The sequence below is a fragment of the Callospermophilus lateralis genome, chromosome 1, assembly GCF_048772815.1.
Source record: "Callospermophilus lateralis isolate mCalLat2 chromosome 1, mCalLat2.hap1, whole genome shotgun sequence".
Classification (NCBI taxonomy): domain Eukaryota; kingdom Metazoa; phylum Chordata; class Mammalia; order Rodentia; family Sciuridae; genus Callospermophilus; species Callospermophilus lateralis.
In genome coordinates, this window is record NC_135305.1 from 18,927,623 (window position 1) to 18,943,203 (window position 15,581).

General features: G+C 37.4%; 1 protein-coding gene across 1 annotated transcript; it reads right to left on the reverse strand.

Annotated features, from left to right (window-relative positions):
- Positions 1 to 1,250: 1,250 nt before the first annotated feature.
- On the reverse strand, positions 1,251 to 12,885 carry Stmp1 (short transmembrane mitochondrial protein 1). The gene is made up of 3 exons (XM_076853230.2): positions 12,634 to 12,885; positions 2,646 to 2,699; positions 1,251 to 1,772 (listed from the first exon to the last, which is right to left on the reverse strand). Exons 1-3 carry the CDS (start codon positions 12,883 to 12,885, stop codon positions 1,698 to 1,700), a joined length of 381 nt encoding a protein of 126 aa, XP_076709345.1. The 3' UTR covers positions 1,251 to 1,697.
- Between the last annotated feature and the right edge of the window lie 2,696 nt (positions 12,886 to 15,581).

Consider the following 15,581-nt stretch of genomic DNA (forward strand, 5'->3'; position numbering starts at 1 on the left):
GCTTCTTGTTCCTTACATGTTGATACAGAATGAGCTCCATTAAGAAAAACAATTATGTATAGTTTGTTACCATTTGCATATAGACATGTTTAGGAACAGACTCTTCCTCAAAAGTAAACTGGGAATGTGTAACAGTGACTGCCCAAGGAAGAAGAACTAAAAATAAAGATAGGGATGAGACAGATCCTGTGTTTACATGAAATCACTTCTGTATCTTCACCCATTGGAAAAGTTACCTACTAAAATATTTTTAATTAAAAAAAATTCAAACTAGTTATGGGGCACCTATGATCCCAGCTACTTGAGAAGTTGAGGCAGGAGGATCATAAATTCAAGGCCAGCCTGGGCAAATTAAATTAGCAAGACCCTGTCTCAAAATAAAAGCTGGACATGGTGATGCATATCTGTATTCCTAGTGATTTGGAAGGTTGAAACAGGAGGCTCATAAGTTAAAGGTTGGCCTCAGCTATTTAGCAAGATCTGTCTTAAATTAAAAGGGCTGGGATATAGCTCAGTGGAAAGTGCTTCTGGGTTCAATCTTCAGTATCACCAAAAAAAAAAAAAAAAAAAAAAAAGGAAGAAGAAGAAGAAGAAGAAGAAGAAAAGAAAGAATAAAAAAGGGCTGGAGATGTACTGGTAGTGTGTTGGCCCTGCATGTGTGAAGTCCTGTGTTTGATCTCTAGTACTAGAAAACAAATTAATTAACAAAAAAAAAAAAAAAAAAAGACTGGCCAGGCATATTGATGTACCTGTTATCCCAGCATTCAGGAGGCTGAGGTGGGGAGATTGCTTGAGCCCTGGAGTTCAAGACTAGCCTAGGCAACAAGACTTCAATTAAAAAAAAAAAAAAAAAATTATATGTGGAACTACATTTTTCTTAGGAGAAGCACTATGAAGTTATAAGGTAAATATATCTTTTAATATAAAAAGTCTTAACATTTCCTTTATCAACAATTTCACATTTACCCATGATAAAATGTCAAATGTACCTGTAATCCCAAGAATGATTCTTTTGAGGAAAAAGAGTCAGATCAAATACATCATTAAGGAAAAACATGCATGCTAAGTAGACTGTGAATGCCATTAGAACAAAAACCATTGCTTTTCATATTTTTTAATTCCCCAGTTACTGATAAGATTCTTGGAATAGAGTGTCTCAGTTCATGAATAACAAATTGATTTATTAGTTGAATTATCAACTATGGAGCTGCCTGACAACAGTAAAAATAAATGGATAATTCAACAGAAACTGGATTCTAGATATTAATTTTAATTACTTTGAAACAACAAAATTTAATAACAAATGTTTAACAAGCACCCATTATAACTGCAAAACTATGAAATTAGCATTATTTGTATCTGATCAGCTATACAAAAAACTCACTAATTTTTCTTTCAACAAAAGGTAGTAGAAATCCCAAACAACAGGGGAGAAGCGACTTTGCTAAACTAGCACCATAATTCCAGTCAGCTGGAAGGAAGGGCGGGGGAAGAGGCAAGGCTGTTGGACACATAAAGGGTAGTTCTTAACTTATGGCCCCACTTTTGCTCTGAGGCAACACTGGATCTATCAAAGAAGAAAACTGCTGTGGCTGGAGATGAAAAGATGAAAACAAAAGCTTTGGGATCAGATGGTACAGGAGGCCCCTCAGGGGCGGCAGAATCAGAGTATCCAGAAGGTAGGGCTGGAGTGGGCATCAGGAACTAGGGGGTTTCTTCTTGGCTTCCAAATCCTTTTTAATCTCTTCAAGTTTTTTAGCCAAGTTTGGTATCTTTAAAAAGAAAAATGGTTATTGTAAGGATTATTGTATATACCTAATCAATATTCTTTTACTTCTCTTTCTCCAAAGGTGGTTTTACAAGTTTTTATTTTCCTATGAAGGAGATCTGCTCAACAGCAGTATTTCTTAGTCTCATAACTACATACAAAAAATAGCAGAGGTTGTAAGTTAATGTTCTCTTTCTGAAAGCCAGACCCTGATTCTCCTTTTGAACACACACTTAGTCCCCTCAATCTGATGCTAAGTAAAAGTTGTATATGTAAATAATAAATGTGATAGAAAGCAGTAAAGCCCCTGTCTAGAAAGCCAGATGACTCAAATAAAGGTTGACAAAGGGAAAAACTTTACTACAAAACAAATCAAAAGTTAATATCTTTCTTTCGCTTGTCTTTTTAAAATGCCTCTGGTTTTCAACTTACCCATCTATAAAGCAAGGCTAATATGACTTCCCACTTCACCAAACTCTGTCCTTAAACATGTTACACTGCCCTGTTCCATCTCCAGAATTTTCAGTCATCTCTACTACTGGGTTAGGACTGAAAAGATTATCCAACCAATCTTTAAAAATCTCACCTATCACATGATTTTCCAAAGAACAAATTAATAATACTTGGGCTAGGGAGCACTACTTAGGATCATCCCGAGACCACCTAAACTGATGGGATTTTGCCCTCTTGTGGTAATGTGGAGGACAGATGTTTCTGTAAATTAAAAAAAAAAAAAGAAGAATTTTTTTTTCAAACAGTAGAAAAGCTTTCTATAAAATTCAGGACTTTCTCCTCAGACTTAAGATTTCATTTACCCAAAAGTGCACACTTTCTCAACAAAGAAAAGACACTACGAAACATGAAGACAGCCACTTACGTCATAGTTCTGAGCCAGATACATTCCAACCACGTTGCCAAAAGTAAATCCAAGCTGAAAAAACAGAACAGGAAGAGTTACACTGCATACCAAGTCCTGTGCCAACTGAGACCAAACCACAATACACAGACAAGATCCTCCTCAGGAGCTCAGGACAGGTAAAGAAGCTAGATGTCTAGCTTAGGATTGTTTAGCATGAGATGCACATTTTTCTTCTATAAAATAAACACAGATGTAACTTCCCTCAAAATGTTAAAGAACATATGAAAGAAAGAATGGTAGCAATGAATAAATCCACTCTAAATTCTCTTTGTCCCCTCACAAATCCCATAAATACCAGAATATAAACTCTAGAAGCCCAAGCAGATTTTGTTGTTGAATGCTGCAATTTTTCAGTTGTGGATACTGCTATTCCTCTCTACATCAAATAAAAATTATTCAGTTGAATCACAGGATCTTAGAGAATGAAGGGACTCTCACATTTCAATCTCTTCATATTCCAAAAGAGGAAGTTAAGGTCCAGAGAGTAAAGTAACTTATCCAGGGTCATTCATAAGGAGCACAGGACACTAGCACTCAAAAGTACATAAGCGGGCTGAGGATGTGGCTCAAGCGGTAACGTGCTTGCCTGGCATGCGCAAGGCGCTGGGTTCGATCCTCAGCACCTCATAAAAATAAAATAAAGATGTTGTGTCCACCAAAAACCGAAAAATAAATATTAAAAAAATTCTCTCTCTCAAAAAAAAAAAACATAAGCACTCAAAAGGTACAATATGTAATGACTAGGAAACTTTGACACACCACTGAGCTTATCAGCACTCTGCCATGGTGAAGTCTGATGGGCAGAACACTTAGGCTAAGTGGGCAACAGGGGTCCAACTCAGTGCCGAGAGAAACAGTCACAATTTTTGGAGAACTATAAACGTTTATCCCCTTGGGTAACTATCTTCCTTAACAAAAGCTGTTTCATGAAAATCTAGAGTATTCCCTATATGCCAAAAGAGCCAAAGTTCCTTAACTTCAAAAAAAAATTTTTTGTGGTGTTGGGGAATGAATCCAGGGCCTTATGCATGCAAGGCAAGCACTCTATCAACTGAGTCCCTTAGCTTCAAATTTTAATGATAATTGTTTTTTTCTCATAGTAATTAAGAACCTCCATCTAAAGCTTAATTTCTAATTTCATAAATTCAAACTGGCATCCATTTTTCATCATTTTCTTTAATCGATGTTGCTTTTGTCCAATCACAATAGAGAGGATAAAACAGAAAACCGAAGTGTGGCACTTAATGTATTATCAGTCATATGTGGTATGGTCAAACCTTGTCTTCAAACTGGAAGTGCATACAGAGAAACAGAATACACCTGGGTCCTTACTATGCATAAGCATTCCCTGAGAGATGAGATCACAGAAAGAAGTGAAATGCTTCCTTTCCAAGCTCTTCAGTAAATGTTACTATCATACCCTCTCTGCAAGGATTTTGAGATTTTAGAAATTTGAAAAAATATCTGCTTCTCAAAAACACACCAGAAACCATAAACAGTAGAACACTAGAGGCCCAGGGAAGGAGGAGTGAGATGAGGGAAATGGTTTAGGGGATGAATGGGTAGAAAGAAGATGCTGGAGCTAACAGCCCAGGAAGAGGAGTGGAGACCAGCTCAGAGTAGTGAACAATAGAGGAATGGCATTTTCCAGCTCTGCAATTAGAAAAGTATTCTTGGAATCAGTGAAGCTCCACAATCCACCAATCACAATTCTAAAACAATCCTATCTAAACTAATTTTCATTACATCTTATTTGGCAGCAAAATCACATCTGACTTAAACAGATATATGACTATTTATAGTCTTTATCACATTTTAGTGTGAATAATTTTTTTTGCTATAGAAATAGAAATCTTTATAAGATCCGCCCTCAACCCCACTGAAAAATATGTTTAACAGCAAAATTTTTTAGTGAATTTGCTTACAAACTGCTATCCCAGACCCTTCTAAGTTGTTGAAGTATCAAGTTATATGTAGCTTATTATTCTTCTATAATGAAAAAGTAACCTAATTTCCCAAATACATCTGGCCCCCCAAATTTTAAGAGATTGCAGATTCCTATATACTAAAATTAATATCATAGTCAACCCTGCAAAAGGTTTACTTTGTCTCTAAGAGAATTTATATGATACACAGGAAGAAATACTACATAATTGAATGGCAGATATATAACAACAGTAGGCAGCACCCAGCACAGGATCTTGAATGGTACAGATGCTCCAACAACTAGAACAAGGTCTGCATTAAGAGGGAAAATGAATGATATAGTTAAGAAACCACCTGAAAGGAAAGGATGTATTATAAGTTGTGTCTTTAATAAGGCTCTAAATATGCTGAGGAAGTGTTAAAATTTAAATTGGCCAAAGAACTGGAAGGCGAACTGACAGTGGAGAAGCAAGACACAAGATGGGAATAAGGATATGACTAGAATAAAAGAAAAAGGCCTAGCTGGGTGCAGTGGTGCACGCCTGTAATCCCAGCGCCTGAGGAGGCTGAGGCAAGAGGATCAGGTTCAAAGCCAGCCTCAGCAACAGCAAGGCAGTAAGCAACTCAGTGAGACTCTGTCTCTAAATAAAATACAAAATAGGGCTGGGGATGTGGCTCAGTGGTTTCATGCTCTTGAATTCAATCCCTGGCACTCACTGCTCCCCACAAAAGAAAAAGGCCTGATTAGAAAAGAGGAATTGAGTAAGGAATGGAGAACATTATGCATGTAGAGCTCAGCAGGGCTAGTTGACAGACCTTAAAAAACAAGCAAAGGAATTTCATTCCCATAATATGGTAGCCAGTGACTATCCTCCACCAGCATGGAAGCATTCACCTCAAAAAAGCTAAGTACAGATTAATGTGGTAACATGAGAAAACAAGCAAGCATGAATGAAGAATCCAGAAACAAACATTTACATTCATTGTCAAGTAATTTGCAACAGGGTATTAAGGCAATCAATGAGGAAAGAATAGTCTTTTCAAGAAATGGTGCTGAGACAACAGAATAAAAGTGGATCCCTACTTCACATCATACACAAAAATTAACTCAAAGACCTAATTAATATAAGAGCTAAAACTATAAAACGGGGGAAAAAAATGAAGTAAACTTTCACAACTTGGCGCTAGGCAATGGTTTTCTTAGTTATAATACTAAAAGCATAGAATGACAAAAGAAAAAATAGACACATTAGGCTTCATCAAAATTAAAAATATTTATGTTTCAAAGAATATCATTAAGAAAGAAAAAAGATAGGCTGGGGTTCAATGGTAAAGGGCTTGCCTAGCATGCTTAAGGTCCTGGGTTTGATCCCCAGCATTGCAAAATACATAAACAAATAATACAATAGATAAATGATTAGCTTTGAACATCAGAAAGAAAGGAAGGAAGGAGAGAGAAAACCCACAGAATAAGATAAAATATTTGCAAATCATAAATCTGGGATACTTGTATTAAGACAGCAGAATAAAATAGACATTATTATTGCTGTATGTATATACGTGACTGCATGACCAATGTGATTCTGCAACCTGTACACTCATAAAAATGAGAAATTATACCCCATCTGATATGTCAAGATCATTGTACTGTCATATTTAACTATATAAAACAAATAAAAAATAAATAAATAAATTTTAAAAAAAGAATAAAGAACCCTTACAATCAAATGGTAAAAATGACAAATAACTCAATTTAAAAATAGGCAATAGTTTTGAAAGGACTTCTCCAAAGAAAACACAAAAAGGACAATAAGCATATAAAAGGATACTCAACATCAATTACCACTGAAGGAATGCAAATCAAAACTATTGTGAGACACCAAGTCACTCACTAGAATGGCTGTAGTCAAAAAAAAAAAAAAAAAAAAATGAACAAATGTTGCTGAAAATGTGGAGAAACTGGAACTTTTAAAAAGTGCTGTTGGGGATGTAAAACGATACAGTGACACTGGAAAACAGGCTAACAGTTCCTCAAAAAGCTCAGCAGACAGTTAACATATATTCAGCAATTCCATTTAAGAGCATATATCTTGAGGTTAGGGCTGTGGTTCAGTGGTGGAGTACCTCACACTGGGTTCAATTCTCAGCACCATATAAGAATAAATAAATAAAATAAAGGTGGTGTGTTCATCTACAACTAAAATAAACAAATAAATAATAGTGTATACCTAAGAGTCTTAAGTGAAACATACACACACACAAAGAAACTTGTGTATTCCTAGCAAGATTATTAATAGCCAAAAGGTAGAAAAAAACTTAAAATGTGCATAAACAAGTGAAGTGACTAAAAAATATGGTATATCCATAGGATGTAATATTATTTAGCCATGAAAAGGAAAGGAGCACTGATTCATGCCATGATATAGATGAATCATGAAAACACTGTGAAAGGCAATCCAAAAAAACCCCACATATTGTATGATTCCATTTAAAGGACATACCCAGAATAGACAATTTCACAGAGACAGAAAATAAATTGGTGGTTGCCCAGGGTTGGGGGGAGAGGGAAATGAGAAATGAATATTAGTATGTACGGGGTTTCTTTCTAAGGTTATGAGACATTAGGTATAAAATGAGATAGTGTTGATGTGTGTAATTTGTGAACATATTAAAAAACACTGAATTTGCCAGGCATGGAGACAGTGGCACGCTCCTGTAATCCCAAGTGACTGGGAGGCTGAAGCGGGAGGAACCCAAGTTTCTAGGCCAGCCTTAGCAACTTAGGGAGACTCTGTCTCAAAAAAACAAAACAAAACAAAACAAACCCAGAATGGGGATTGGAGAATGTGGCTCAGTAGTAAAGCTCCCTGGATTCAATCCCTGATACAAAAATAAGCAAACAAACAAAACACTATGCATCTTAAATGGATGAATTGGATCTCAAAGCTGAAAAAGTTATTAAAATTTGGTAAAATAACATAAGTCACTGGGATGAACCTAAAGAAATCAAAGACAATTTTGAGGCTTCCAGAATGGACAAATGTTTAAAAAGAATGGAAATGTCAGAAATGAAAAAGGGAGATAAACTGAATGAAAAAGTCAGATAATTGGCTCCATATGCACACTCCATGAAAAATGTTTTCAGCCATTTTTGTTGTTGTTGTTTGGACATACAGGAGCAGATCAGTCACAATACTTTACCTAGTAACGTAAAAAAAGCACAAACTCTTAAAAGAACAAAGCCAAATCCAAAGTAAACTGACTCTTGCTCAATTCCTTCCCCAATCAAAAAGTTGTTAGCAAATAAAGCAATATGTTTTTGGAGTAGGCACCTGGCAACAACTTACAGTGGTTGACAATAGCCCAAAGTATCTGACAAGTCTGAACTATGACTCATCAATTACATTTTCAAAAGTGACACACCATTTAAGAAATCTAAAAATAATCTCATTTTACTTAGCAAATATAGCTACAACTAGCATTCAAAAGGGTACCTAAAAATGATTCATGGCCCAAGGTAAGAAAGTCTACACTAAGAAGAAAAACAAAACAAAATTAAACATTACTAATAAAGTTGGTAATTTTATTTCTCAATTTCAGACTCAGCTAGAGAAGCAGTCAAAAGACTTCTACATTCTAGAGAGGCTCAAAAACAAGTCACCATTTTTTTTGTGCCTTAGTTTTTAAATCTGATGTGGAGAACATTTTCAAATGAGTTTAACAATACTTCAAGTAATAATAAAACTCATTCTGTACATTAAAATGAAAATCTAAGGATATAATCTATATCCCTTCTATTATTGCCACAGAGAAGCACATTTTTAAGAGTAAGCTATATTTTATACTCAATAATTTTGCTTACAAGAGAATAAAAAAAAGAAAGAATAAGGGGATAAAAACTGTTAAATCTTTAATTGCACCAGTAAATTAAATAGAGACATTCATGAAAAACCAATTAAAACTCTGGAAAAAGGTGTACCATGTAGAATTGGTTTGACTGTTCTCAAAGAAGCTGAGGCAAATATTCAATTGTATTATGACTGAGAGTAGTAATAAGGCAAAGGACAAAGACCTACAATTAAATACAGCTGTCCCAATCCACAGGGGTCTGGTTCCTGGACCCCCTCAACTACCAAATATGCAAATGCCCAAGACCCTCTATAAAATGGTATGGTAACCTATACATATTCTCCTGTATACTTTAAATCATCTCCAGATTACTTGGAAGTCCTAACACAATATAAAAGGCTATATTTTTAGATAGTCATTTTGCTGTATTATTTAGGAATAATGTTAAGGAAAAAATTTACATGTTCAATATAAATGCAATTTTTTTTTCAAATATTTCTGATCCACAGTTGAATCTGCAGAAGCAGCCCACTAATCTGGAGAGTCAATTTTAAACAAAATCAATCACGAAGTATTGACCAAGTGCCTTGTACACACCCTTCCTAGGGCCTTTAGTAGCTGAGATTAACCGTCAGCATATTAGCTAAAATGTAGAGCCTAAAATAACCCTTCCAATTCAAAATATAATAAATTCTATATCAGCTAGCTAGTCTGAGAGTGGAATGAAAACTACCCACTCTGCAAAAGTAGCAGGGGGAACAGAGAGAACTTTTCGTAAATAAGCAATGAGACTAAATGGCTCAAAAAAAAAATTTTTTTTATTGACAGCTTATTACATGCAGGGTAACATTCTAATTCTTTTTTTTTTGTCATGAGTTAACTCACATCTTTATTTGCACCAGTAAATTAAATAGAGACATTCATGAAAAACTAGTATCACTCTGGAAAAGGGTGTACCAGGTAGAACTGATATAACCTTACAAAGCAGATATCAGCATTGTCCAGTTTCATGTTGGGAACACTGAGGCAGAGAGCAATTAAAGAACTTGCCCAAGATTATATAGCAGGAAAATAATATGAAGCATGAAGAAGCCAGGTGCCATGGTACACACCTGGAATTCCAGCTGCTAGGGAGGCCAAGACAGGAGGATCACAAGTTCAAAACTAGTCTCAGCAACTCAGTGAGTCCCTAAGCAAATTAGTGAGACACTGTCTCAAAATGAAAAATAAAAAGAACTGGGGATGTGGCTCAGTATCTAAGTGCCCGTGGGTTCAATACCCATTACCAAACAATAACACCACCCCCAAGAATGAAGAAAAGAAATAAATCAAAGACTATGTCAACATTTCAAATATGGGAGATATTTGAGAGCAGGAGAATAGAAAAAGAAATTAGGTGGGATAGGAATTGGAAGGAAGAGATAATGGGTCTGGACATGTGGAGTCTGAGATAGAGGCAGAGTGAAAAGGTCAGCTGATTTGGTGGAGTCTGAGATAGAGGCAGACATGAGAAGGTCAGCTGATTTGATATCAGGGAACTGGATGGACTCAAGGTAGTTTTGGAAGCTGCCTGCAAACAGGTGAGATGTGATGGCATGAAAAGGAACCCATTCCCTATAAGTGAGTCTGTAGAGGATATAGGAGGGTCAAGGACTAAGCCTTGAACAACACATAGTAACCAAGAGCAGGGAAAAGCAGCCAGTAAAAACAGGAGAAATGAGAGCAGTTTCCCAAACTGGTGCACGCAGATATGATACCTCAGCCCTGGGAAGAGCCAGCGCCCAGAGATGGTCACCTTCACTCTGTGGGTTTTTCCATGAAAAAAATAATTTTTGCATGTTATAACATGAAAGAATATTGGAAAGTACCAAGATACGGGATCCACAAGCCAACGAAGATCAAAGATGAGGTGATCTGAGTTGAAAGTGCTGCTGCCCAAAAGCAGAAAAACAAATGACAACAGTAACAGTACCACAGTGGCATGCAGAGAGCCACAGCAGTGATACAAATTAGGCTTTCCCTTAGAACAGCTTCCTTAAAATAATTTAGCTAAACTAGGAACAGCTTATAGAAATAGGGATTATGGACAAATACTTTAAGGAGAAAGGAATATATAAGCAACACAAGTGCACTGGAACTTCACTAAGTATTTACTATATTAACTTATTTTTAATCCTCATAACAAAACTATGATGAGGAAACAGAAGCATAGAAAATTTAATAACCCACCCAAACTCCCACAGCTTGAGAATGATAAGAGGTAGGATTCAAACCCAAGCAGTCTGATTCTGGAGTCCAACCTCTTTAAACACTAGGACATGACAGCCATGTTACAGTTGAAATGACTGAAAACAAAGAGAAAGACTTGCCCAAGTTAATAAAGTTAGTAAATCATGTAAAAGAGGAGGACTCAGTGTGAAAAGCAATGCTATCTACTGTTTTCAACAAAAGCAACAGGTAGGAGAGAGGCCAGGAGGCAACAGAGTCTAGTTACTTAAGAGCTAGGAATTCAATCAATGGCTTCAGCATCTCTCCTTCAATGCTGAGAATTTTGACTTCTCAAATCAGAATCCATGTTTATACACAGCAGAAATTAACTCAATTCTGCTGCAAAAGCACTTAAAAAGTTAATTGTAACTGGCCAATGACCTCTCAGTTTAACAATGAGCAACTGATGTAGTGGGACAATCAATTATGTCATCATACACTTAGAGGTTGATACTGCTTTTAACTAAGTGTTTCCTACAAGCAGCTGCTAATTACTCCTAACTCCTAAGCTAACACTTAAGACACTACAGAAACTCCCACAGGCAAAGGAGCAGCCCTGTTTAGCAGTTTAGATCTAGGATTCTCTCTTGATTAACTGGACTTAATAACCAATCGCTATCTTTCCAAAGTACATTTGAGAAATCAACTCATTCCCAGAGCAGCAGGGTTTCCACTGATCATCTAAAAGATACAGAATATCTGCCTTATTAGAAGTAGAGGTTGAGTTGGGCATAATGGCAACCACACCTGTAATTCCAGCTACATGGGATGCTGAAGCAGGGAGATGGCAAATTCCAGCTCAGCCAGGCGACCTAGCAAGATCTTGTCTCAAAAAAAAAAAAAAAAAAAAAGGGCTGGGGATGTAGCTCAGTGGTAGGTCACCCTTGAGTTTAATCACCAGTACCAAAATTATGATGTTAATGATGATAAAATAAGAGTGAGGACTGGGGATATAGCTCAGTTGGTATAGGGCTTGCCTCGCATGCACAAGGCCCTTGGTTCAATCTCCAGCACTACATAACAACAAGAACAACAACAACAACAACAATAAAATAACAGGTTGAAAGCATCAAGTTTGGACGCACAGGGGGCTGGGGATGTGGCTCAAGCGGTAGCGCGCTCGCCTGGCATGCGTGCAGCCGGATTCGATCCTCAGCACCACATACAAACAAAGATGTTGTGTCCGCTGAGAACTAATAAAAAATAAATATTAAAAAATTCTCTCTCTCTCTCTCTCTTTAAAAAAAAAAAAGAATTACTGGACGCACAACAGTTTGATCAAAAACTTTCACTTGGAACTTTGGCAAGTCCTCCTGGAACCGACCTTCACGGGCCTTTGCCAGAAAATGCATTTTTAACTCAAATAGCAGCCATGAGAAATAATCTGCTTACTCATGGTTATACTCATACCCCCACCCCGTCTAAAATAAAAACGGATTCTGGGAAAAACAGTGTCTGACTCACTCCTCAAAGTCAGAAACTTATAAAAAGATCGGGTGAAGCTGCCAAAGGCTCTCACTGACCTCGTGAGGTGGTGGCCAACCATCAGGCTCTAAGTCAGGATGGGGCCTGGGCCTTTGTCGGGGGACAGGAGCACATGAGAGGGGACGACTACAAAAAAGTCACTAAGGACGTCTAATGACAAAGCTTGCAAGGGAGGATTACACAATGAGCACCCTGAACTCCCCTCCAAGTTTTAAGACCTGGGATGCCTGCAGATGAACGCTGGCAAAGGATCTGGGGAGAGGCAGGAAAAAAACCCCACAGGCCTCCCCGAGAGGCGACCACAGGCACGGGGCGACGGGGACGGTCCCGCGCCCAAAGCCCAAGGGTCACCGCTGGCGCAGCCGGATCCCGAGGCGACCCTGAGCTGTGGGTCCCGCTCCTCGGCAGCTCCACTCACCAGGAACTGGAGCATGCTGTCGGCCGAGAATACAAGGAGGGACAGAAGGGCGGCTACAGCTCCACGGGCTGGTCCGAGCCTGCCTGCCCGGGCGCGAAGGCGGAACCCACCGTCTACTTCCGGGCCACGCCACGCCCCCGGAAGCGTCTCGAGGCGCCCCCTAGCGGAGCATCCCAGGCTCGCCGCCAGAACAGGACCACTTTGAACTTCCGCTTCTGTAAACTTACCCAGATGCCCAGGTATCTTGTTCATCCAAGCACACCAAAGATTCTAATCACAGCCAGGTTTAGGGCACCGTGGCTCACAAGACCGGATGAAGAAGCGCGTCCCATCCCTCCCATCCCTGGATGCGCAGCTCAATGGCCTGGGAGCCCTTCCCAACATTTACCAAAACCCCACGTGGATTCTGAGGTATTAGGGAGGAATTTTCAAAAGCTCCACTAGTGCAACCTACTTGAGGACTCATGATCGAGGTTAGGTGCTTAAGTAGTTAAGATGGAGACATATGGGTGCTAGCACAGCAATGAGTCCAAGTCCTGATTTCTTTGCACTATCTGGCAGCCAAGGGCAACTAACACTTCTAAAGTTCAGTTTCCGCCTGTATAAATGCAATTCACATCAGCTACCTGGTAGAACTGAGATCAAGAAAGGGTATCAATATGGACCAAAAATACCCCTTAAAACATGCACACAAGGGCTGGGGATGTGGCTCAAGCTGTAGCGCGCTCGCCTGGCATGCATGCGGCCTGGGTTCGATCCTCAGCACCACATACAAAGATGTTGTGTCCGCCAAAAACTAAAAAATAAATATTAAAAAAAAAAAAAAAAACACATACACACAAAAACAGTGAACCCATCCTTCTCTGTCTGCTCTCAGTACTCCAAATCAACCTAATCTACTATATTAAGTAGAACTGATTATAAATAATAAAAGCCTCAAAGTCATATAAGCTTGAACAAACAGGAATGCATTATACAGATCTGATGGACAACAATGCAGTATTAGGAATTTAAATATTTTCTCTACATTTCTGTTTTTCTCCATACATTCATTGCTTCTGACAAACCAACAGAAGAAAAATCTTTATGACCTCAGATTGGAGGAAAAAATAAAACGAAAACAGTAATGTACACTATAAAATAAGTCAACAGACTGACAGCAAATATCTGCACAGAAAACTGAAAAAAATTAAAGCCATTCTCAATGTATAATCACTCCCTACACAGAAAATGGGGGGTGGGGAGAAGCATATTAGGGAAAAAAATGGCGAATAATACACAAATATGCAAATCAGTTGAGATACTTAACTGTTTTACACTCATCAGATTCGTTAAAATTAAATGTACAACTGAAAGTATTATCTATGGTGTAGTCACACAGATAGGGGTACAATGAGACAACCACCAAGAAAAAATTATACTGTCTGATGAAAGGAAAGCAATTAACCTTTAATGCAGGATTTTCACTTCTAATTATATACTCTGTATAAGCCTTCTTTTTAAAAAATATATATTTTTTAGTTATAGGTGGACACAGTATCTTCCTAGCCCTATATAAGCCTTCTTAAGAGTCTGACTCATCCAGAGAGACACATATGATGATAGTCATTGTAGTTTGCAAAATTTTGGAAACCTAAATGTCTGCAAATCCACTGTTAGTACAAGGCATAAGTAGTGTACTTGTACAATAGAATACTGTAACTATTCAATAATCATAATAAACAAACATGAGAAATTATCAAAAACAATGTTGAATGAAAAAAATTTGCAAATTACTCCACACGGTATTGACACACATAAAAACATTACCAACTTGCAAAACAATACTATTTAATGCCTATGAATATACCCATATGGAGTGGAAGTATAAAACATATGGGTAGGATTAACGATGAGTTCTTTTTTTTTTTTTTTTTTGAGAGAGAAAGAGAATTTTTCAATATTTATTCTTTAGTTTTACAGTCGACACAACATCGTTATTTGTATGTGGTGCTGAGGATCGAACCCAGCACTGCGCACATGCCAGGTGAGCACACTACCACTTGAGCCACATCCCCAGTCCCAACGATGAGTTCTTGAGAGGGAAGTAGGACAGTGGGATCAGGGATTTCACAGGGGCTTCAATGATATCTACCATATTTCTTTTCACAAAACAAGACCTGAGGAAAAAAAATGAGTAATAAATTGGGTGTATGACATAAGCCTAAGTATCTTGATGCTTATTATATTGATTATATTATTTATATGATTGAACCTAATTTTTAAATACTCGAATTAAAACAATGGTTGTTAAATTTTCAAAGTTATCACCCACAGATTACTTATTACATCGGGAAAGAAATAACCTGTATAATGGAGATGTGTGTTAAACACCATCTTGACCAAGAGATCAGATTTAATGAGTCTGTTATGAATCTCCTGATATCTTTTTTTTTTTTTTTTTTTTTTTTTTGCTAAGGCTGGCTTTGAACTCACGATCTTCCTGCCTCAGCCTCCTGAGCCACTGGGACTATAGGTATGCACAGGGCTCTGATATGATGTATTTAAGACACAGTTATAAGATCACCTATACAGTTGGATTCTTACTGAAAATGTTTAACCTGAATCTAATCAAAAGAAGTGTGGAAGCTTTTTCAAAATTGCTGAAGTATTTTACCACCTTCTCCACCAAAAGGGTAAGGAACTGTTTAAGAATAAAATGACTGATTATAATGTATAATTTTTGATCAGATCCTAGGTCCAATAAAAGTTCTAAAGTATGTTTTTTGATCAATTGAGAAAATTTTGATATGGACAGACTATTAGAAAATATTATTTTATCAAATGTCTTAAATGTGATAATTGTAGTTCAGAAGAAAATATTCTTGTTAAAATATTTAGGGATAGTGTCATGATTACAAGTTAAGGAAAAAATTAGATACATATGTATAAACACAAACACATACACA

Bases quoted from the DNA above. Each gene is read 5' to 3' on its own strand.
- Stmp1 (XM_076853230.2), bottom strand. From the start codon at position 12,885: ATGAACAAGATACCTGGGCATCTGGGTAAGTTTACAGAAGCGGAAGTT. The intron at 2,700-12,633 runs GTGAGTGGAGCT...CTGTTTTTTCAG, and splicing joins ACAGCATGCTCCAGTTCCTG to CTTGGATTTACTTTTGGCAA. The intron at 1,773-2,645 runs GTAAGTGGCTGT...TTCTTTTTAAAG, and splicing joins ATCTGGCTCAGAACTATGAC to ATACCAAACTTGGCTAAAAA.